The sequence below is a fragment of the Podarcis cretensis genome (genome assembly GCF_951804945.1).
Source record: "Podarcis cretensis genome assembly, chromosome: 5".
NCBI lineage: Eukaryota > Metazoa > Chordata > Lepidosauria > Squamata > Lacertidae > Podarcis > Podarcis cretensis.
In genome coordinates, this window is record NC_137174.1 from 11,956,082 (window position 1) to 11,980,779 (window position 24,698).

Sequence of the window (24,698 nt, forward strand, 5' to 3'; positions counted from 1 at the left end):
TCTGCTGCACGTGTCCCTCATGAGCTGATGAATATGCTCAGAAGCACCCTTGTGCCGCAACCCCATAACTGCTTGTGCCAAAATTTCCAGTTCAGGGCGCCCCCCTTGGCTGCGTGGCCACAGGTTGTCTCCAACATTGCTTGTGCGTAATTGCGCACAATTGCTTCCACGTGCGTTCCTGGAACCGACCGCGCGCATCCAAACGATCCGGGTGCGGGGGGAAAGTTGCTTGCCGGCTGGAAAGGGCGCGGCTTCGGATCGGACTCCTTTGTTCCTTTGGCGAGGAGGCATCAGGTAAGGTGACGCCGGGCACGCGCAAAAAAGAGCCCTTGGCCGCGCTCCTCCCCGCAGCGCGTCCCGGGGCGGAGTCAGTCAGTCCGTCCAGGCCGGGCAGGGAGTAGCTCCTTCCCCGCTCGGCGCCTGCTCAGGGCCCGCCCGAGTCCCCGCCCCGGGGTGGGGCGGAGCAGCCTAGCCCCGCCGCGCCGGCTGGATCGCGCAGCCTGCGGCGAAGCACCATGAGCAAGACCCACCGCATAGTCCTCCAGGGGCCGGCGCCCTGGGGTTTCCGCCTGGTGGGGGGCAAAGACTTCGAGCAGCCGCTCACCATCTCCAGGGTAAGCAGGGAGCCCCGAAACTTCCGGGAGAAACCTGGATTGGGATTGGAGCGGGAGGAAGAGAGCGCCTCTGAACATGTGCAGAACGCCCTGCGTCGCCAACTGCAACTCCCGTGCCCCGAGCCGGATCCCTCGCCTTTTAGGGAAGGACGTTCCAATTCTCAGACGGGCTTGAAAATGAGCCCTTCTGAATCTTCATCAGGGGTTTCTCGGGCTGGGGGACCCAAGGAGAGAAATCCGGGATCGGGGCCGGGATCCGCCGGCCAAGGGGCGCTGGGAAGCCGGCCGGCAACAGCAGCCCTTCCCCGGCCCTTTTTCCTTGGCAGCTGGTGCTCAGAGGCGCGCGGTGGTGCCCGTGAGTTGGAGGTGTCGATTAGCTTATCCGTTGATAAAATCGCGAGAAATGCTCCCAGCTCCTTGGAATTTCCTGGGATTTTTTTTAATCCCCTTTCAAATCCATTGCAGATATCGGGCTGATGATCCGAGGCGTGTTAGCACTTGGAAGGGTGAAAGCAAATGCCAAAAGTAAAAAGCTAGGAGGTGATGCGTCCACATGGGTGGTTAAAAAAACCCAACATCCTGTATTTTTCCAAATTTTTGCAGCCTGCATGTTACAGATCACAATGGTATTTGAAATAAACTGACAGTTTTCTGCCCTTAAATGGGGACAGAACTTTTTTGTTGTTGCGGTGGCTGCTTCCTTCAGCTTCGACGGAGTGCTGTTTCTACTTGCCTGATAGATTGCCAAAGTTGGAGGAAAGCTCTGAGAGGTGCGGCACCTACTTGAGACTTGGGGAGTGGCTGGTGCTGCAGTAACAGCTGCTTGGCTGTGCCCAGGTGGGGGTTAATCTCTGTCCCTAGGGTTGAAAGAAGCCGGCCCCCGCCAGGTATCAGCTAGCACTGTTGACAAAGTATTCGTCAGTGTCTGGATATTCCTGCCTGCACATTTTCGTTAGGGTAATGAGCAGGAATCGTACCAAATGCACTCGCTGTAAATACTTCATCCATCCTTCTGGTAGGAAAAATGTATATTTCTGACTGTTCTTAGCACCCCCTCTGCCACCTTTATTGACTGATAATAAAAGCAATTAGCTTTTTCAAAAACTCCAGTCCCTTGGTACTCACAGATTTAGGGTGGCCTAAGCTAATCAATTCTAGCATTTAATTTTTTGCATGACAGTCATACTCCAGGAAGACCCACTGGAATTGGTGGATTTAAGTTACTTAATTCCACTGATTCCATTATTCTGCTCCAAGTATGATGTAACACTGGATATCACCATCTAAAAATGATTTTTTTGGAAAAATTACAATTAAATGACACGTCTTGCGGCACCTTAAAGAAACTTACAATGATGTATGGTGTCAGAAGTGTCCATGGAGTGACTTGCGAAAGCTTATGCTGCAGTGAATCTCCAAATATTCTCTGGTTTCTCCCCAGCCCACATTGAATGTAGTTGTCTCATAATGCCTTCAACTGAGCAGTGCTTTTGGTGCTGTGGGTTAAACCACAGAGCCTAGGACTTGCTGATCAGAAGGTTGGCGGTTCGAATCCCCGTAACAGGGTGAGCTCCCATTGCTCGGTCCCAGCTCCTGCCAACCTAACAGTTTGAAAGCACATCAAAGTGCAAGTAGATAAATAGGTACCACTCTGGCGGGAAGGTAAACGGCGTTTCTGTGCGCTGCTCTGGTTCGCCAGAAGCGGCTTAGTCATGCTGGCCACATGACCCGGAAGCTGTCTGCAGACAAACACTGGCTCCCTCGGCCTATAGCGCGAGATGAGTGCCGCAACCCCAGAGTCGGTCATGACTGGACCTAATGGTCAGGGGTCCCTTTACCTTTTTAACCCAAGGAGATACATCAGACAGGGGCGTCTTATCCATAGGGGTGCAGGGCGCCAAGGCCTGGAGGGTGCAAGGGAAAAGGCGGAGGCTGGATGCGGCGCCTCCTGGCATCAGCTCGCTGCCCTTGCCCGCCTCCACCATGCCACGCCGAAGCAGCGCCACACTCAGAGCCTCTGCCTGCCGCGGCCACAGCGGCACAAAGCGTCCAGTCTCTGCCTCTTGCCCGCCAAAGAAGCCACCCTCCAGCTGCCCGCCGACAGTGCCGCCCTCCCTAAAAAACTGGGAAATGGCAGGGGGAGCACTGGAGGGCGCTTTGCACCACGGCGCCAGATATCCTTAAGACAGCTCTGACATCAGACATCAGGAAGCTTATTCTCAGAAAATGATGCCTGCTTTTAGGAATATATCACCATGATTCCGAGTGAGCAGCAGTGCTGTGAGATCTTCCACCAGTTTAAAAGCAGGGTTATTTAAGACTTAGGAAGGGTGAATAGGAGCTCACCTTTCCCCTCTTTCTTTTGCCCAGCCTCAAATAGCCAGAGGCGAAAAGGTTAGTTTCTGCTGCTGAAATTCCAGGCTGCTAGTAGGTTATGGAGCTCTGGGTCCGATGTTCAAATAAGGCTATGGGCTCCTGATTCAGATCTCATTCTCAGGAGCAGCCCAGCTTTCTGTCAAAGTCCTTTCAGCAAAACAGGGGTTTTGATTACAGAAAACAAATCCATATTTTTTCCTTAAGCGCCTAACCACATACTTTCCAAAATGGGATCTGCCGTGGAGTAATTTGCAGGCTCCCTCTAGCAGTTTGGTTTCGAAACCATTTTTCTTAGCAAAGGGAACAATGAAAAAAGGGTGAACATTTGCTTAGGGAGTTGTTTTTTGTGTGTGTGACAGAGTCTACCAATTTCTCTCTGCTAAGATAGAAGCCTTATGCTGTTTTTGTGTCTGCTCCACAGAAATCTACAGGGTGTTTTTTTTTTTGTTTAATAAAAAAGAGAGCCCGCACAAACAAGGCTTCTTATGTTCTGCACTATTTTGGGGGGTTGCCACACAAAACCTTCCAAATGGGTAGCTGAATGAGTACAGTTTTCGCCTGCTAAATCTTGGTGCATAGTCCAATTCAGTTGTGCCTTGGGCTCCGTCCCCATCCGAAGAATGGGAATAGGGAGCTGCTATTCTTCCTAGGTGAAAAAAAGAATAAAATGACATTGTGGCACAGGAAAGGATGGGGAACCTCCAGCTCATGGGCCAAACTTGGCCCATGAAGCCATTTTTTTGGAAGCCATTACCTGACATCATACCTGGCATAAGGTGTGGGGCAAATAAGGAGAGGGCTTCACAGGAGTGATCAGGAGCTTAAAGTAAGCTGACAGTTGTTTCTTTGCTGGGCTCAAAATGCACACCTCTCTCCTGCCCATATAGGGCAGCCCCCTTGCTACATCAATTGAGGCTCTAATAATAATAATTTATTATTTATACCCCACCCATCTGGCTGGGTTTCCCCAGCCACTCTAGGCAGCTCCCAACAGAATATTAAAAACACGATAAAACATCAAACATTAAAAACTTCCCTAAACAGGGCTGCCTTCAGATGTCCTCTCAAAGTCAGATAGTTGTTTATTTCCTTAACATCTGATGGGAGGGCGTTCCACAGGGCGGGCGCCACCACCAAGAAGGCCGTCTGCCTGGTTCCCTGTAACCTCACTTCTCACAGGGAGGGAACCGCCAAAAGGCCCTTGGAGCTGGACCTCAGTGTCCGGGCTGAACGATGGGGGTGGAGACGCTCCTTCACTGCCTTCCTTCTTTGCTTCCTGTTCCCCTTTCCTTTTCCTAAATCAAAAATATAATAAAACCCTTATATGGAAGAAAGGGAAAGGAGTCGCAGGTGGTTCAGAATTCCACTGGACACAGATGAGGTTCCATAGGGCATCTTCTTGGGCTCAAGTGATGCAGAGAGTATTACTTCTTGATAGCTTAAAGCCCTGTGAGCCTGGCAGGAAATTATGGGTGAGAGAACCTCCCTCTTCCTCAAACCCATGTCTCTGAATTGGGTTAACAGAACAAGAATAAATATGAATGCAGTCCGTATAAAAGTAAGAGACGCAAGAGCGACAGAGATGCTGAGCTACTTCCTCTAAAATTAACACTGCCCAAAGTTTCTTCAGTCGTCTTCTTTGGCAATCACTCGTAGCCGAGTAAGATTGTCTTCCATAAACACGGTCTTAACAGTGAGTCCATAAGTGATTGTGGAGGCCAATTCTGGATCCACACGTCCTTCCACAGTGGGGACATAGGTTTCTGGGCAGGAGTTGATCACGATGTGGATTTGCCAAGCGTGTCTTCCTCTTAGCACGTTTCTCCCCTTTGTCCTAAGTTCAAGCGTCTTCAAAGTCCATGACCCCTTTGGTAAAGGCTGTCCTCCAATTGGAGCACTCGCGGGCCAGTGTTTCCCTGTTGTCAGTGTTTATAGTATATTTTTTTAGACTTGCTTCAAGACAGTCTTTAAACCTCTTTTGTTGATCACCAGCATCACGTTTTCCATTTTTAAGTTCAAAATAGAGTACAGTGGTACCTCGGGTTAAGAACTTAATTCGTTCCCGAGGTCTGTTCCTACCCTGAAACTGTTCTTAACCTGAAGCACCACTTTAGCTAATGGGGCCTCCTGCTGCCAGTGCGCTGCCGGAGCACGATTTCTGTTCTCATCCTGAAGCAAAGTTCTTAACCCAAGGTAATATTTCTGGGATAGCAGAGTCTGTAACCTGAAGTGTATGTAACCTGAAGCTTATGTAACCTGAGGTACCACTGTAGTTGCTTTGGAAGACGATAATTAGACATCCGAACAACATGTCCATTCCAACAAAGTTGATGTTGAAGAATCGTTGCAAGCAGCTGTGTAAGAAGAGGCACGATTGGTGAAACTCGTGGATTCGTAGAACTGTAGGTTGGGAAGTGACCCATAAGCCCATCTGGTTCAACCCCCCTGCCCCCAGGGACGTAGGAAGGGGGGCGGTGAAGGTGGATCTCCCCAGGTGCCCTCACTGAGGGGGTGACACTTGGCTCGCCACCCACCCGTGAGTCCCAAGCCTACCTCGAGCCGTCGGGGGAAGGGGGGAGCTGTGCCTCTTTGCCAGCGACATTCCCTCCTTCCCCCTTTGTTTTGACAGCTGGGGGAGGCTGGGGAGTCACAGGCGAATGTTCACCATGGGCGGCTCGCTCCACTCCCGTGAGTGGCTCTCTCCGTCCCAGGCTGCAGGGTGTGTGCGCCGCTCCAGGCACCTGAGTTTGTTATCCTGCGCCTGGGAGGGCACCCTCTGCGCCACGCCCCCCTCAGGTGCACGGGCATGCATTCTGCCGCTGCCTGCCCCACCTTCCTCGGAAGGACTGCCTCACTCATGGATGGTTTTTTGAGCCACCCTGATTTTGTTATCACTTGAATGCGTAACTTTTATTGTTTCCGAGCACAATTCAAAGTGTTAGTTGTTTAGTCGTGTCCAACTCTTCATGACCCCATGGACCAGAGCATGCCAGGCACTCCTGTCTTCCACTGCCTCCCACAGTTTGGTCAAACTCATGCTGGTAGCTTCGAGAACACTGTGCCACCATCTCGTCCTCTGTCGTCCCCTTCTCCTTGTCCTTTCCATCTTTCCCAACGTCAGGGTCTTTTCCAGGGAGTCTTCTCTTCTCATGAGGTGGCCAAAGTATTGGAGCCTCAGCTTCAGGATCTGTCCTTCCAGTGAGCACTCAGGGCTGATTTCCTTCAGAATGGTTTGATCTTGCAGTCCATGGGACTCTCAAGAGTCTCTTCCAGCACCAGAATTCAAAAGCATCAATTCTTCAGTGATCAGCCTTCTTTATGGTCCAGCTCTCTGTCCAGTATATCTGAAGGAGCATCTCCACCTCCATTGTTCTACCCGGACACTGAGCTCCAGCGCCGAGGGCCTTCTGGAGGTTCCCTCACTACGAGAAGCCAAGTTACAGGGAACCAGGCAAAGGGCCTTCTCGGTAGTGGCGCCCGCCCTGTGGAACGCCCTCCCACCAGATGTCAAAGAGAACTACCAGACATCTGAAGGCAGCCCTGTTTAGGGAAGCTTTTAATGTCTGATGCGTTACTGAAGCCCGGCCAGATGGTTGGGGTATAAATAATAAATTATTATTATTTCAGCCCAGCTAATGCCAGATCATAGGGAGTTGTTTATTTCCATGCATTTAAATCAGGCATAGGCAAACTCGGCCCTCCAGATGTTTTGAGACTACTGGGGGTGCCTGATTTAAATGGATACAGTATGCAAACAGATAATGGCTATTTTTGTCCTCTGGCAAACCCTGAAGATGGTAACTACCTCTATAGAGCAAGTTAGCTGCTTCTATAGCAAATAACCAAAGAGCTCTGTGCCCAGGGTGTTCTCCTGTGTGCTGGGATGGCAGGACAATTTTACCGTATTTTTCGCTCTATAGGACGCACTTTTCCCCCTCCAAAAATGAAGAGGAAATGTGTGTGCGTCCTGTGGAGCGAATGCAGGCTTTCGCTGAAGCCTGGAGAGCGAGAGGGGTCGGTGCGCACCGACCCCTCTCGCTCTCCAGGCTTCAGGAAGCTATCCGCAAGCCTTGGGAGCCAGGTGGGATTTTCTGCCGGGCTCCCAAGGCTTGCGGATAAAAGGTAAAGGCCAGTCGTGTCCGACTCTAGTGTTGTGCACCCATCTCACTTAAGAGGCCGGGGGCCAGCACTGTCCGAAGACACTTCCGGGTCACGTGGCCAGTGTAGCGAAGCTGCTTTGGCGAGCCAGCACCAGCGCAGCACACGGAAATGCTTGCGGATAGCAGCCTCCAAACCTGACCTGGTTTGGAGGCTGGCGGTGGGGGAAAGCAGCGCTTCTCTCCACCACCAGCCCCACAAGCTCGAGGGACAGCGGGGAGGCGGAGCGCCGCCTTCCCGCTGTTCCCCGACCTGGTCTTTGGGGCTGGCGGTGGGGGAAAGCAGCGCTCCCCCCCCCGCCAGCCCCAAAGAGCAGGTCGAAAGGAACCCAAAGCTTTCAGAGCCCAGCGGGAACTCCCGCACCTTGAACACACAGAACACACCTTGTTTTAGAGGGGGAAAACAAACAAAAAAATTTTTTTCCCTGTTCTCCCCCTCCTATGGTCCGGTGCGTCCTATGGTCCGGTGCGTCCAATAGAGCGAAAAATATGGTATTTCATTTATTTATTGTTCAGCAGAAAAAAACCAGGCTTGCAGACAGCTCTACTACAGCATTTTAAAAGAGCTGGAGGTTAGAAACAGGAAAGCCATTTTCACATGGAGAGTTACTGGAATGGTTTCCAGCCTGCCAAAGGAAACAGTGGGTGCGGTTTGTGAAATAATGGGGAGATGATTTAGTCAAATACTATTCCAGCTTCTGGCACTGACTGCCATTATTGTTTAATTTAGATGTAAAAACAAAATAGTCTTGCCACCTTATCTTGTGCTTATTATAGTCCAGTATACAATACTTGGCGGATAAGACCAGTTTTCACTCTCATTATTCTGTATGCTGGTGGTAACAGTGCTTGTAACGAATGAAAAGAATATTATAAGGAATTTTTGAAGGTATGGTTCATCTGAATTTTAAACTACAGTCGTACCTTGGTTCTCAAACAGAATGTGTTCCGGGAGTCCATTCAGCTCTTGGAACAGTTCAAAAACCAAGGTGTGGCTTCCGATTGGCTGCAGGAGCGTCCTGCAGCCAATCAGAAGCCACGCCGGACGTTTGGCTTCCAAAAATCGTTCAAAAACTGGAACACTCACTTCCGGGTTTTGATCGTTCGGGAGCAGATTTGTTCAGGAGCCAAGGCGTTTGAGATCTAAGGCACGACTGTACAGTGGTACCTCAGGCTAAGTACTTAATTCATTCCCGAGGTCCGTTCTTAACCTGAAACTCTTCTTAACCTGAAGCACCACTTTAGCTAATGGGGCCTCCTGCTGCCGCCGTGCCGCTGGAGCACGATTTCTGTTCTCATCCTGAAGCAAAGTTCTTAACCTGAAGCACTGTTTCTGGGTTAGCGGAGTCTGTAACCTGAAGCGTATGTAACCTGAGGTACCACTGTATTTATTATGTTTAAAACACAGATTATGATTGTTTTGGGGGAAATCAGTGACAATGAAACTGAATTAGAAGTATGATTTTGGTCAATCAATTAAGCAGTTTACTATTAGCATCTGTTTATCTTGGGAGACAATGGAGATGATTCAACCTTTGGGGTTGAAGGCAAACTGCTGGAGAGTTACAGCGCCTGCTATAGCTGTAGAGACCAGTATGGGAGAGACATGTTTTGTTGCAGCTGGGGCAGACGAAGGCATCTGCTTTTGCCGCTGCAAATGCACCAAGGTGTTTCTTCTCTCTGTGCTCCTTCCAGCGGTCATTTGTCTTCTGGTCACTGTGGTGGATGCACAACCTGACTGTCTGCAGGCATTGTGGTTGTCTGCGAGGGATTCCCACATACAGGGTTAATGTTGCCAGCCTCCATGTCATGTTGACAGACATCTTTGTAACACAGAGTTGGTCTGCCATCGGGCTTGGGGCCTGAAGGCAACTCCCCATCAAGCACATCTCATAATAATAATAATAATAATAATAATAATAATAATAATAATTTATTTATACCCCGCCCATCTGGCTGGGCTTCCCCAGCCACTCTGGGCGGCTTTCCAAAAAATATTAAAATACTGTTATACATCAAACATTAAAAGCTTCCCTAAACAGGGCTGCCTTCAGATGTCCTCTAAAAGTCTGGTAGTTGTTGTTCTCTTTGAGATCTGGTGGGAGGGCGTTCCACAGGGCAGGTGCCACTACCGAGAAGGCCCTCTGCCTGGTTCCCTGTAACTTGGCTTCTCGCAGCGAGGGAACCACCAGAAGGCCCTCGGCGCTGGACCTCAGTGTCCGGGCAGAACGATGGAGACGCTCCTTCAGGTATACTGGACCAAGGCCATTTAGGGCTTTAAAGGTCAGAACCAACACTTTGAATTGTGCTCGGAAACGTACTGGGAGCCGATGTAGGTCTTTCAAGGCCGGTGTTATACGGTCTCGGCGGCTGCTCCCAGTCACCAGTCTAGCTGCCGCATTCTGGATTAATTGTAGTTTCCGGGTCACCTTCAAAGGTAGCCTCACGTAGAGCAGTAGTCCAAGCCTAAGATAACCAGAGCATGCACCACTCTGGCGAGACAGTCTGCGGGCAAGTAGGGTCTCAGCCTGCGCACCAGGTGGAGCTGGTAAATAGCTGCCCTGGTCACAGATTTGACCTGTGCCTCCATGGACAGCTGTGAGTTCAAAATGACTCCCAGGCTTCGCACCTGGTCCTTCAGGGGGCACAGTTACCCCATTCAGCACCAGGGAATCTTTCACACCTGCCCGCCCCATGTCCCCCAAAAACAGTACTTCTGTCTTGTCAGGAGTCAACCTCAATCTGTTAACCGCCATCCATCCTCCAATGTCATCTCCACCAGTTCAGGAATCATTCAATTGCACATGGAGTCAACTAGAGAAAACGATGGTCAGGCAATTAAAGAAGGGATCAGATGTTATTTTGGTAAAAGAAGGAGGTGAATTAATTCCACTTTTGGTGGGTCATCTCTATGGAACACTGCATTGGAGTACAGTGGTGCCTTGCAAGACGAAATTAATCCGTTCCGCGAGTCTCTTTGTGTAGCGGTTTTTTCGTCTTGCGAAGCAAGCCCATTAGCGGCTTAGCGGATTAGCGCTATTAGCGGCTTTTAGCGGCTTATCAGCTTAGCGGATAAGCAGATAAGCGGCTTAGCGGCTTAGAAAAAGGGGGGGGGGAAAGGAAAAAACCCCCGCAGGAACTCGCAATACATTTTCGTCTTGCGAAGCAAGCCCATAGGAAATTTGTTTTGCGAAGCACCTCCAAAACGGAAAACACTTTCGTCTAGCGGGTTTTCCGTCTTGCGAGGCATTCGTCTTGCGGGGCACCACTGTTATAATGGATCTACAAAAAACCATTCGAAGCCAGCATCTGAGGATAACAGTCTATGGCATCCAATCATGGTGCTTTGCAGGGTGGATAAAAATCAATGGTTTGAAAAAAAAAGTTTTTTTTAAAAAAAAATCAGATTTTTTAAATTTAAACCAGATTTTTAAAATAAGATGCTTTTGGAGGAAAAATCTTTCTAAAGATAGTTTTCTATTTAAGTTACATTATAGTCCAAATGCTATTCAACAGGAAATAAGGATTTGTTTTAAGTTTTTCATGTGTGCTAAAACTCAGTCTAAGGTTTTCTTTATATATATAAAAAAAGTTTAACGACATCAGTTAACAAACATGGATACATAAACGGCCTCGGTCCTGTATACCTGAAGGAGCGTCTCCACCCGCATCGTTCAGCCCGGACACTGATGTCAAAGAGATAAAGAATTACCTGACATTCAGAAGACATCTTAAGGCAGCCCTGTTCAGGGAAGTTTTTAATATGTAATGCTGTACTGTTTTTAACACTGATTGGGAGCCGCCCAGAGTGGCTGGGGAAACTCAGCCAGATGGGCGGGGTATAAATAATAAATTATTATTATTATTATTATTATTATTATTATTATTACATATGGTATAATGTTATTGCTTTAGTTAAATAAATTGTTCAAATTGTTATTAAGGAAATGAATATTTTTCTCCTTCCATTAAAGTACAGCAGAAAAGTTATCCAAATATAAACAGTTAACTTATTTAACCTCACAATAATTTCATACTTATCGGTCTGTGTATTTCTAATAGTATAACCAAATTAGTAATTTTTGATAAAACTGTGAAAACTACTCTGAAAATTTATTATTCCAAAAATGAAACCTTTCTCTGGTGGTAAATATTAAGATTATACCAGCAAGAATAAGTCTTTCTGTAAAAAAAGATTTAAATCAAATCTTACTGACTAGTGATTTAAATCAATATGATTTAAATCAAATCACCCTACTCCCCATAAAGTACATCTCATCTTCACCAGTTCAGGAACCTTTCAAGTTCACATGGAGACAACTAGAGAAAACGTTGGCCAGACAATTAAAGAAGTGATCAGGTGTTATTTCGGTAAAAGAAGAAGGTGAATTAATTCTAGTGGGTCATCTCTATGGAACACTGCTTTGGGGTAATAATGGATCTGCATCTGAGGATGACAGTTTATGCCACCCAATGACATTGCTTTGAATGAAATAATGGGCATCTTGTCAGTGATAACAATAAATCTGTATCTCATGTTGGAAACTGGAGTGTGGCAAAGTTTTATGGCTCCTAGAACCCCTCTGGGACGCGGGTGGCGCTGTGGGTTAAACCACAGAGCCTAGGACTTGCAGATCAGAAGGTCGGCGCTTCAAATCCCTGCGACGGAGTGAGCTCCCGTTGCTCAGTCCTTGCTCCTGCCCACCTAGCAGTTTGAAAGCACCTTAAAGTTCAAGTAGATAAATAGGTACCGCTCCAGCGAGAAGGTAAACGGCGTTTCCGTGCGCTGCTCTGGTTCACCAGAAGCGGCTTAGTCATGCTGGTCACATGACCCGGAAGCTGTACATTGGCTCCCTCGGCCAAAAAAGCGAGATGAGCGCCGCAACCCCAGAGTTGGTCACGACTGGACCTAATGGTCAGGGGTCCCTTTACCTTTACAACCCCTCTGGTTTCAGCAGACACAGCTCAGAAACGTGAACCCCCTTCACACTACATTTAAATACTACTTTTCTTTTTAAGTTTCTACCCTCGTGAAAAGTACTGAAGGCCAAGATGGCCAGAATTCACAGGAGCCAGAAACACTCAACATTTCTGTGCCATGTTTTGTGTTCTAAATGTTTGGATCTCTTTTGTTAGGAATGGCAAACTGGTATGCAATAGTTCAGAGATGGCTCATTGCGAATGAATGTGCTTTTCTTAACCACGGACTCCCACTCATTCTATCATTCCATTGTGAAAGCCAAAGCTAGGGGAAACTAAAAAGCGAGCCGGTTGATTGATGGGTTTTCGTTTTTCCTTTAGTCCAGTTTTATGTTGCTGTTTGTTTTCCCCATCTGGTGAGTAGATGAGGGTTGTGTCTGCGCTGCTAGGTCTTCCTGTTACTGGTTTGTTGTTTGCAAAGAAATTCCTTTAGATAGTGTCAGAGCCACCCTGGGTCCCAGCTCACAAGAGACCGAAGTCCAGTCCAAGTTATATACAAAAGGTTTTATTGAAGATCATTGTCGTCATTACATCCAAACTCCGTGGCTCCGCATCTGTTACCCTTAGATGTTAGAAGTCCCCTCTGAGTCCGTCCCTCCCCTGCACCAATTTAAGAGGCCTGTGCTGCTCCACCTTTTCCTCTCCTCCCTTTTCCGCAGGGTCTTCCTGCCCCCCTGTGTTCCTTCTTTCCGGGACTCCCCAGAGGCTGAGTCTTCTCCTGCCTGCTGCCCCCTCCTTCGTGCTTTAGCACCAGGCTCCTCCCCAGAGCTCTCCCCACTTCCGCGCGCCTCCACATTTGAACTTGGCGCGCGTACGTTGCTCCTGACCTTCCTTTCAACAGCCACACTGCTCCCGGTACTGCTTTCCGCCCCTTCCGGCAGGACGTCTTGCCCCGATCTCCTTCCCCCCTCTGCTCCTTGTTCTGTTCCTCCCGACACACTGGTAACTCCACCCTCTTCACTCCGTTCCGGTGGAGAAGCAGGTCTCGATCTCCAACTCCCACTGGCGGTTCCCCCTACGTTCCCCTGCTCCTGACTGCTTCCCCCTTGGGCTCCCCTTGGCTTGACCAGGGGGGCCCCCTTTTGGGAATCCTCCGATTCACTGGACGGACTCATGGACCATCTCGGGTCATTGTCGTCCTCTTCCTCGTCAGGCTGGAATCCTTCTCCCTCACTCTCGGTCTCCTCCCTCCTCTGCGCCTCTCTCCCTGAACCCCTGACAGATAGTATCCTTGATGGAGGCAGATAGGAGAGAAGGATAGAATTGTAGAGTTGTAAGGGGGCCCCTAAGGGACACAGGTGACTCTACGGGGTGAGCTCCCATTGCTCGGTCCCTGCTCCTGCCACTAATAATAATAATAATAATAATAATAATAATAATAATAATAATTTATTATTTATACCCCGCCCATCTGGCTGGGCTTCCCCAGCCACTCTGGGCGGCTTCCAAAAGAATATTAAAATACTGTGATACATCAAACATTAAAAGCTTCCCTAAACAGGGCTGCCTTCAGATGTCTTCTAAAAGTCTGGTAGTTGTTGTTCTCTTTGACATCTGGTGGGAGGGCGTTCCACAGGGCGGGCGCCACTACCGAGAAGGCCCTCTGCCTGGTTCCCTGTAACTTGGCTTCTCGCAGTGAGGGAACCGCCAGAAGGCCCTCGGAGCTGGACCTAGCAGTTCGAAAGCACGTTAAAGTGTAAGCTCACTCTGTTGTGGGGATTCGAACCACCGACCTTCTGATCAGCAAGCCCAACAAGCGGTCATTAGTACTTGTCATATGGTTCTTGGACCATGGTTTGCCTGGGAGAGCTCTGGTTTAGGATGACACGCTAAGTCAAGCATTTAAGCCCAAATCTTGGTGCAGTGCAGCAGCAGAATTAGGAGCAAAGCGCCTGTGATCCCTCTGGGAACCCAAATGTTCAGTGTTTGTTAATATGCATAAAGTCACCGTTTTTGTAGAATGGTGTGTGAAACAAGACAGTATCTCATTGATCCTTTACAATAACCCCATAAGGTAGACCAGTAAAATTAGCACTGTACTACAGAGGCCCAAGAGTGATTCATTTACAGTTTTTATGTTTGTGCCTTTCAATAAAATATTCAAAGGCATTCTGCTAGGTTCTTTGTAGCCAACTCCCGGTTCCTCTTGTGAAACAAGCCAGGACCAGTATATAAAGAACAGCCTGGGGCCTTGAGTTTTGCTTTGGTGACAATTTCTGTTTATCTTTTTTTCTCTTCTTCTTGCAGGTAACCCCTGGCAGCAAAGCTGCAGCTGCCAATTTATGCATTGGAGATGTTATCATGTCTATTGATGGGGAAGATACAGAAAGCATGACTCACCTAGAAGCACAGAACAAAATCAAGGGCTGCATAGACGAAATAATTCTGACCGTGGGCAGGTAAAGTAGCATTTGGATTGAAGGAATGAAATCTGCCTGGCTCAAGTATCCAATGAGCACATATCACAGCTATGGTTGGTTTACTGTAGGAGGAAAAATATGAATCCCTGTGACCCAGGGCTAAACTCACTCTCCAGCAGGAAAGAGCTCCCAGTAGCAGAGTTTAAACTCACAAAGGTGTTAGGAATGTAAGTTGTTAGACCCTTTTATCCCATTTAGTTGCATACAGCATTCCTCTCTTTCTGCCCCTCTTGCAATGAGCAAAGCACACACTGTTAAGTAAGTTTAAAATTCTTTACTTACAAAACATTCCAAAGGTCAGATTCATGCATTTATCCAAGCAGCGGCAAGGAGAGCACAGGTAGAAAATACAGCAAGATAGCTTCAAACACATGCCCTAAGCTTGGAGTTTGCTTAGGCATGTCTTCCTTTGGTCAGTTACATGGCGCGGAGAGAGTGAGAACAGGAAGAGAAGACTTCACTTCATCTCTCATCAGAGAAGAGAGATCATGGCCAAGCTGAGTCTAGGAAACTAGCTCTTTTGTTTTAACCCTTTCATGCACTAACTAGCACTCGCACATAGTTCTGTTTGACTGCAATTTCCCACATTTACGAGCTTCAGCTATTCCCTGACAGTGACAGCCTGGACACAATAATTCATGCTGCGATTATCTCCTGTTGGATTACTGTGATGTGCTCTATGTAGGGCTGCTTTTGAGGATGATGCAACATTGCAGAGTATGTGGAATGAAGCTGTTTGGCTGGACAGCCGGTTGCGGCCACATTTCACTGGTTCTTAAATAATTTTACTGGCTGCCAGTACATTTCTGGTCTGAATGCAAGGGTTCGCTGATGACTTACAAAGCCCTGGACGACTCAAATACTTAAATACTTTCCCTGTATAGGCCCCCCAATCTGCTAAGGAAACCCTTTTAAGCACCCCACTACTTGCTACACAATGCTGTGACATGTGAGAGGGCCTTTTCAGTGGTGGCACTCTGGCTATGAAATTTGAAACCCTCTGAAATTTGGCTAATGCCTACTCTGGTCTCCTGTTGGAATGGGATGTTTTATTATGGTTTCAGGATGTGCTGATAGGAGGCGTTCCATCTGCCTGCCTGTTTTATTGCTTTGCCTCATATTCTAATAGAGGTTTCACTATTCCCTGCCACGGATTCTTTACACAGAGGGTGAGCTAGAACGCTTTGAACAAATAAAGTACATGGCAAGGTGTACATTTCCCCAGCTGTGCTCCTGCTTCCTGCACAACATAGGAAGATCTGAAAGGGGCCTGTAATCGTGTTTGGCTGAATGTGCTTATACAGTGGTACCTCGGGTTAAGTACTTAATTTGTTCTGGAGGTCTGTTGTTAACCTGAAACTGTTCTTAACCTGAAGCACCACTTTAGCTAATGGGGCCTCCTGCTGCTGCCGTGCCACCAGAGCACGATTTCTGTTCTCGTCCTGAAGCAAAGTTCTTAACCTGAGGTACTATTTCTAGGTTAGCGGAGTCTGTAACCTGAAGCGTATGTAACACAAGGTACCACTGTAAAGCTCTTTTGGAATTTCTTGTTCGCTGCAAGAAGGCTGGGGTTGGTGGGGAGGGAGAGAGTTCATTTCCTCACACCCTTAAAGGTAAAGATAAAGGACCCCTGGATGGTTAAGTCCAGTCAAAGGCGACTATGAGGTTGGGGCGCTCATCTCGCTTTCAGTCTGAGGGAGCCGGCGTTTGTCCACAGACAGCTTTCCAGGTCATATGGCCAGCAGGACTAAACCGCTTCTGGGGCAACGGGACACCATGACGTAAGCCAGAGTGCATGGAAACACTGTTTATCTTCCCACTGCAGTGGTACCTATTTATCTACTTGCACTGGCGTGCTTTCAAACTGCTAGGTTGGTGGGAGCTGGGACAGACCGATGGGAGCTCACCCCATTGTGGGGATTCGAATCGCCGACCTTCCGATCGGCAAGCCCAAGAGGCTCAGTGGTTTAGACCACAGCGCCACTCATGCCATGCACTGCATGCACTACACACTTAGTGCCTGGCTGGGCACAGAGAGCGAATAAAACCTGCCGGCGGAGAGCCAGCGTGGTGTAGTGGTTAAGAGTGGTGGACTTGTAATCTGGTGAACCGGGTTTGCTTCCCCACTCCTCCACATGCAGCTGCTGGGTGACCTTGGGCTGGTCACACTTCTCTGAAGTCTCTCATCCCCACTCACCTCACAGAGTGTTTCTTGTGGGGGAGGAAGGGAAAGGAGATTGTTAGCCGCTTTGAGACTCCTTAAGGGGAGTGAAAGGCAGGATATCAAGTCCAAACTCCTCCTCCTCCTCCTCTGCCATGCCAGCCGAACCCTTGCTGCTGCTGCCACCGGGCAGGTGTGGGGCACAGAAGGTTCACAGGGCCCAGCCAGCCAACGCGAGCCTTGGCGGCCATTCAGCGGCAAGGCCGGGGCCTGGAGGTCCCCAGCATCAGGGAGGGCAGGGATCCCAAATCATCCGGCCCCCCAGCCCTCCCCACCTTACGCCCCTGGTGTGGGCTGAAATTTGTAATGGACTTTTGTGGTTGCGGCAAAAGCAGCAAGTGTCTGCTGTATCTTCTCATGTCAGGGCTAGGTGTTTCTCAGCAGTTCCTTCTCTCCAGGGGGGAGAGCACTTTTGGTTGGTTCATCATGGACTCTCCCCTTCCTTCCTTCCTTCCTTCCTTCCTTCCTTCCTTCCTTCCTTCCTTCCAAAGCCCCTCTCCTCTTCTCCGGCTTCTGTGCCAGCGCCTGCCTGCTGTTTGGCTATCCATTCCTTTCCTAGTAGGAGATTTATGTGAAGGTTTCATATTCTGCCAGATCAGCTCATAAGAGTTGGGTTCATGGTCCAAGAACGTCTTTCTCCCTCCCTCCCTTCCTCTCCTCTCTCTCTCTCTCTCTTTTTTTTTGGAATGGAGATGAGCAATTATTGTGCAAGATTATGCAACTCTTGGGCTAATATATAACCACGAGTAATCAGAAAAACTATTGTGGGGTGGGAGGAACTGCAGATACGTTTTTTTGCGTGAACTATAATAATAATATAATAATAATAATTTATTATTTGTACCCCGCCCATCTGGCTGGGTTTCCCCAGCCACTCTGGGCGGCTTCCAACAGAGATGAAAAATACACTAAAATGTCACATATTAAAAACTTCCCTGAACAGGGCTGCCTTCAGATGTTTTCTGAATGTCAGGTAGTTGTCCATCGCCTTGACATCCGATGGGAGGGCATTCCACAGGGCGGGCGCCACCACCGAGAAGGCCCTCTGCCTGGTTCCCTGCAACTTGGCCTCTCGCAGTGAGGGAACCGCCAGAAGGCCCTCGGAGCTGGACCTCAGTGTCTTTTAATGTCGTTGTAAATAGTTGCACAACGCTTCTGTTGTTCCTCTCTTCCCTCCCAAAGCTTTGGAACAAACACCGTGAATTTCTGTGTCAAAGTTAGTTTTATTGTTGCAGAATCACTTCCAAGAAGTGGAGCTGGCAGCAGATCCTCTTCATTCAATCATCAGCGGCACAGAAAAGCCGAATTTAAGTCACAAACTTGTGCAAGAAGTGAAGCAACCACCCAGACAGCTCTTGAGAGAGAAGTATTTTAATCAGGGACCAAAATGTGCTACATTAACAAAAGGCTGTGACTAAGGGTCTATTGAATTAGCTCAAAGGGGGAGAGCAAAACAAGGAACTCGACTCAAAAAAATAGAGGGAGGTGGATGTACTCCAGGAATGCCACAAATTCTCTTGACTCACTCCAGCCCTGTCATTTTCCTGAGAATTCCCTCAACCCTGAGAAACGTCTGTGTCGTTCAACCTAGTCTGGCACGCTGTGTATGCATGTCTGTCTATATATGGACATTAAAATGGACAGGCAGCTTCTCAAAGGTTTAATTATTATTGATGGCTATTGGCAAAGTGCGTTTGCACTGGAATGTTGTGTATGGGATATTTCAGAGAGCTGGCTTCTTCAGAAGAACGGATGCTAAACTTTAGAGAGCGCCTTTCCCGCAAAATCCAGCCTTTCTTAACCTGTTGCTAGACTACAACTCCCATTATCCCTGACGGCTAGCCCTTCTCACTAGGGATGATGGGAGTTGTAGTGCAGCAACACGTAGGGACCCAAGGCTGAGAAAGCTTGCCCAGCGATCGAAGCCTTGACATGCTCTCCCCTTCTAAAAACGGTCCATTTTAGAGCCAGTTACCTGTTGAGTCTCCAGCCAGCCTCACTGCGATTTGCTTTTACTGAGCTGCGTTTTCAAGCTATGCCCTCCGCCGTCCTGGACGGGTGAGACAAAAGGGTGCCGTATAAAGGCAGACTCTGTATATGTGGTCTCCCTTAACTGCTCAGCTGAGGTAAGGAAATCTAGCAGACGCCACTAGCAGAGGGACTCAGGAGTGGTGGTGGTTTCACCAGCGATATACTGCTGTGTGAAGCCGACATCATGGTCTGCTCCTCCTCCTCCTCATAATAATTATTATTATTATTATTTGTACCCCACCCATCTGACTGGGTTGCCCCAGCCACTCTGGGTGGCTTCCAACAAATAAAAAAGCATAATGTGGAAGTATAGCAGCAAAGGTCATTTAGTAAGTAACCTAAAGGTTAATTTTATTGTCAGACAGCCAACCGAGAGGGTTTTGGTGATTGAAGTGTTGCCTAGCAACCAGTCAGAGGGGCATGATCCATCTCAGGTAGCACATGCTTTGATTGGCTATGTAGCTGTCAGGAGTTTTCCTCTGTATGTTTAGTTGAATGTCTCCTTGCTATAGACAAGGCCTGCCCTAAAAAAGGCAAAACCTCTCTTCTTTGCTTCTCCTCAAATTATACACTGTATTTCATTCAATTTCCGCATTGTAGTGTTAACCAGACTTTTCTCTCAGAACTCCATCTGCATGCTGGTCCTGGGCGATATATTGATATATCGCCCAGACCTATACATTGGACCCAGGGGGCGATTTCTCACCCTACTGCCCATATAGGAATGATGTCTCTCCCCGGCAGAGTAGCTCCTATGACTTCTTAGCAATGTAAGCATTCCAGTGACTCGCAAAGTTGCCCTTTTTGCTCTGGCGGCCTAAAAGATGAGAAAGAAGCCCCTGGACAATATAGCATTGAACTGGGAGACGCCCACATCTAGAGACTATGATTTGTGGTGCAGCAAAATCTCTTTGTTGTTGTTTATAATAATAATAATAATAATAATAATTTATTATTTGTACCCCGCCCATCTGGCTGGGTTTTGTTTAGTCGTTTAGTCGTGTCTGACTCTTTTTGACCCCCTGGATCAGAGCATGCCAGGCACTCCTGTCTTCCACTGCCTCCCGCAGTTTGGTCAAACTCATGCTGATAGCTTCGAGAACACTATCCAACCATCTCGTCCTCTGTTGTCCCCTTCTCCTTGTGCCCTCCATCATTCCCAACATCAGGGCCTTTTCCAGGGAGTCTTCTCTTCTCATGAGGTGGCCAAAGTATTGGAGCCTCAGCTTCAGGATCTGTCCTTCCAGTGAGCACTCAGGGCTGATTTCCTTCAGAATGGATAAAATCTCTTTACGTGTATTTATTTTTGATTCAGATTTGTCATGGCCAATGGCTAGTACAATAAAGTTATTGGAATTGAGAAAACCTGCCTGAACTTGACAGGAGAAAGCAGGGAGAAATACCTTGAGGCAGTCGGGCAGCATTCCCCATTCTGTCGTGGAGCATGTCCAAAAACCAGTTGAAACGCAGCCCCTACTTTTCCCAAATCAACATTCACAATGTGGACCAAAAGCATCACCCAGCTCACTGACAGGGTGAAACCAGCATGTTACTTTGGAAGCTTGTTTTGCATCAGTGGTGGTGGAGATAGTTGGTGCCATGGCCCTGGGTGCAAAATGCTGAGGGGGCGCAACCGTGCAAGTTCCAGCTTCTACAGGGACCCCTGCCCCACCAAAGGTGGCATAGCGACCTGTTGGGGGGGCTGCCACCCTGGTGGTAAAAAGGTAAAGGACCCCTGGACGGTTAAATCCAGTCAAAGGTGGCGATGGGGTTGCGGTGCTCATCTCGCTTTACTGGCCGAGGGAGCCAGCGTTTGTCCACAAACAGCTTTCCGAGTCATGTGGCCAGCAGGACTAAACCGCTTCTGGTGCAACAGGACACCGTGACATAAGCCATAGCGCACGGAAACACTGTTTATCTTCCCACTGCAGTGGTACCTATTTATCTACTTGGACTGGTGTGCTTTCGAACTGCGAGGTTGGCAGGAGCTGGGACAGAGCAATGGGGACTCACTCCGTCGCGGGGATTTGAACCGCCAACCTTCCGATTGGCAAGCCCAAGAGGCTCAGTGGTTTAGACCACAGCGCCACCCTGGTGGACCCCCTCTCCAGCTCCCATCCTTCCATGCCTGCCTGACGTCATCTTATCTACACTGCTTTAACTCGGAACCCCCAAATCCTGGTCCCCCCCAAACTCCTTCCATGGTAACTGTATTAAAAGAGGGCAGCCTACTCTCTTGTCATAGAGGACTTTTTGTTTTGAGCAAGCGAAGCATTTTGCCCCAGCTGCTCGCAGGGGACAAAGGGAGCTTATCCTTGCAGCCGTAAGAGTGCAAACATCAGACATTTTGCTTCCTTGTTTGGATAACTTCAAGTACAGGTGGAAAGCGGAGCCAAGAGCGACTTTGTCCTTTCCATTTTTATCCCCTGAACAAGTCTGCATGGATGCCAGCCTCTGTAAAAAAACCAACCCCCCCCCACCAACTCTGCATCTGTTATTGTGTTCCTTAAATATAAAGGCTGACTTGATTCGAATGCCACAGGCTTTCTCATTCAGAGAAAAATAGCTTTGTAACCACCAAGGAAGCTGGATGCAGCGGCGTAGCGTGGGTTGTCAGCACCCGGGGCAAGGCAAGTAATTTGCGCCCCCTAACCTGGGGCAAGGCAAGTAATTTGCACCCCTAACCCCTAACCTGCCGCCGCTGCCAGCTTCTTCTTGCTGCTGCCTGGGCTGGGGTATTTACGGTAAGGTAGCCACGGCGGCGGCGGCGGGTCCGTGTCAGGTGATCTGAGGCGAGTTGCCGCTGGCGCTGCCGCCCAAACGACGCTGCTTGCCCGGAGGAGGAGGAGGGCAGAGAGGCGAGGAAAATGCAACATGGCCCAGCAGCTGCAGCAGCAGCGGCAGGGCTGTGAGCCGCTGCCTGCCGGACGCCTTCAGCCCGGACGCGCGCACAGCTTGTCGGTTCCGCGAGACATGGGGCTCTGCTACAGCCTGAGCCCGAGGCTCTTCGGCCAATCCGGAGGCGGCGAGCGCGCCCCCCGAGATGTTGCGCCTGGTGCAGCCGACCCCCCTGCACCCCCCACGCTACGCCACTGGCTGGATGCGTCTCTTTATTAGGTTGACGAAATTCAAAGGATGGCGGTGAACTGGAGCAACTGTGTGGAAGAGGGAATTTTGACTAGTGAGCACTGTGTCAGCTGAAATTCCCTCTTCTCATAGTGAATTAGAAATATGACACACCTGTTGTTCCTTGCTTTATCTGATATTCTAAGTTAGTTGCACCACACCTGGCTCTCAGAATTGGTCTAGCCTTTTAGTTCTTCAGAAGGCTGGATTAAGAAATTGCTGAGAAGGCTCCAAGCCTCCTCATCTAATTTTCAAGAGCCAATTAATTTTTTTGGAACCGTCACCAGGAAGAAATAAAGAACAGCAAACCTGATCTTCTCAGGTGGGCAAAAAAGTCACAATAATCTTGTCTCGGCAGGTTTCAATGGCAAACTTGCTGGATTCTTGGCCATGTTCAAATTTATATGGCAATTAGCTGAAGCTGGAATACTTTCCCCTCATCAAACTTTGACTTTCAGTGCTGCTGAAAGCATCTCCCAAAACCTTTTACTTCTGTGCAACCATCATGAGAAGTAGGAAAATTACTTTAAGAGATAAAGTAGAGGTTCTCGAGGGATTTATTGTTATTATTTACTCGAAACATGTCTGACACCAGTAACCCTGCCGAGAAAACTGATTTTTAATGTGCGGCGGTTAGAGCTATTGCTCTAGACTGCCTGCTAAAACATTCCTCTGGCATTTAAGTTTGTTCGCATGCCAGCCACCTGACTTTCGCAAGCACTGGGTGCTCACGAACGCCAGCGAAGTAACTGGGAACTGCAGCTGTTTTGCTCTTGTTTTTTTTTTTTTTTTTTTTGAAAGGCAGCTGTTTTATATTTTAGGGAGCTAAGTTTAGCCTGCAAATTTGGAATGCTGGTCTTTAAATGGAAGGTGAGAGCTCGCTTCATTCCTCGCTCATTCCATCGCCGTGATCGAGAGCCTGGGAATCTCCCGCTCAGTGGAATGCCCAGCTTTGCAATGTTTGTGCACGCCAAAAATGTTTTAGTTTGCCGTGAGTTGGGGCAAGTGACCCAGCTCCCCAAAAAGGCATTGGTGGGCTGGCGCTGATGCAACTTCTCAGCCTCTAAATCATCTTGCTCATTTAATAATAATAATAATAATAATAATAATAATAATAATTTGTTATTTATACCCTGCCCATCTGGCTAAGTTTCCCCAGCCACTCTGGGCGGCTCCCAATCAAATGTTAAAAACAGTACAGCATTAAACATTAAAAACTTCCCTGAACAGGGCTGCCTTCAGATGTCTTTTAAAGATAGGATAGCGGCTTATTTCCTTCACATCTGAAGGGAGTGTGTTCCACAGGGTGGGCGCCACTACCAAGAAGGCCCTCTGCCTGGTTCCCTGTAACCTCACTTCTCGCAATGAGGGAACCGCCAGAAGGCCCTTGGTGCTGGATCTCAGTGTCCGGGCAGAACGATAGGGGTGGAGACGCTCCTTCAGGTATACAGGACCGAGGCCTGTATACCTCTTCTCCCCTTCCTTCCCTGGTCAGGGTTAACCAGGGCACAGCATGGAGAAAGGGGTCAATATCTCTGACTTGCATGAATTTCATCCTCAAAGGAAGTTCTGCAGTTGAGATTATGCCCCTCGGCGTTTATGTGGCAGGCGCACTTATTCTGTAGGAGGTCAAAAGAACGTTTCTAATTACTGATAATAGGGTTGCAAAGCTCATTGTGGTCGGCAGGCCACTCCCTTTTTAAAAATAAATTTCTGACAAGTCCAGGCGAGGACTATTAATGTTTTCCCGAATAAGGGGATGCGTAGCATGCCACTTGGTGCATTCTTCTTGCCAGAAACTGCTCCAAAGTATCTTAACTGTAGTGGTTCATTCGTGCATTGCAGGGGGTTGGGATAGGTGACCCATAGGGTCCCGTCCAACTCCACAATTTTATGATTCTTTGGTTTATGTCTCTGTGAATTTAAAGTTGCAATGGAGGGAATAATGTCCCTTAAGGAAGGAATTCTGCTGTTAACCGTGGATAAGATTAGTCAGTGTGGTGTAGTGGCCACAGTGGTCCACACAACGGTCACCTCCAGGCTTCATCATTGTAACTCACTCTACGCGGGGCTGCCCTTGACTCTGACCCAGAAACTCCAGCGGGTGCAGAATGCCGCGGCGAGGCTCCTTACGGGGTCCTTGCCGCGGGATCACATTCATCCAGTGCTTTACCAGCCGCACTGGCTCCCGGTGGAGTACAGGGTCAGGTTTAAGGTTTTGACCTTTAAAGCCCAACGCGGCCTAGGACCCATGTACCTATGGGACCGCCTCTCCTGGTATGCCCCGCGGAGGACCTTAAGGTCCACAAATGACAACACCTTGGAGGTCCCAAGTCGCAAGGTGGTTAGATTGGTCTCAACTAGGGCCAGGGCCTTTTCAGTACTGGCCCCAACTTGGTGGAACGCTCTGTCACAAGAGACTAGGGCCCTGCAGGACTTGACATCTTTCCGCAGGGCCTGCAAGATGGAGCTGTTCCGCCTGGCCTTTGGTTTGGACTCAGTCTGACCCTTATGTTTCCCTCCCCTTATGGTTTTGATCTATGGGCTACTATTAAAATAAGGCTGCATTTTAAATTGTATTTTAACCTGCATTTTTAATTGGGGTTTATAGATGATAGATAGATAGATAGATAGATAGATAGATAGATGATAGATAGATAGTTAGATAGATAGATAGATAGATAGATAGATAGTAATTTTACTGGTGTTAGCCACCCTGAGCCCGGCTCTGGCCGGGGAGGGCGGGATATAAATTAAAAATTATTATTATTAT

General features: G+C 48.5%; 1 protein-coding gene across 2 annotated transcripts in view; it reads left to right on the forward strand.

The window, feature by feature from the left end:
- Nucleotides 1–457: 457 nt before the first annotated feature.
- The window catches only part of PDLIM1 (PDZ and LIM domain 1), a 39,219-nt gene continuing 14,978 nt past the window's right edge, over nucleotides 458–24,698 (forward strand). For both annotated transcript variants that reach the window (XM_079975380.1, XM_079975379.1), the window contains exons 1-2: nucleotides 458–614; nucleotides 14,375–14,526. In XM_079975380.1, coding sequence (XP_079831506.1) covers nucleotides 516–614; nucleotides 14,375–14,526 — 251 coding nt within the window. In that variant the 5' untranslated portion in view covers nucleotides 458–515. The remainder of the gene's footprint in view (nucleotides 615–14,374; nucleotides 14,527–24,698) is intronic.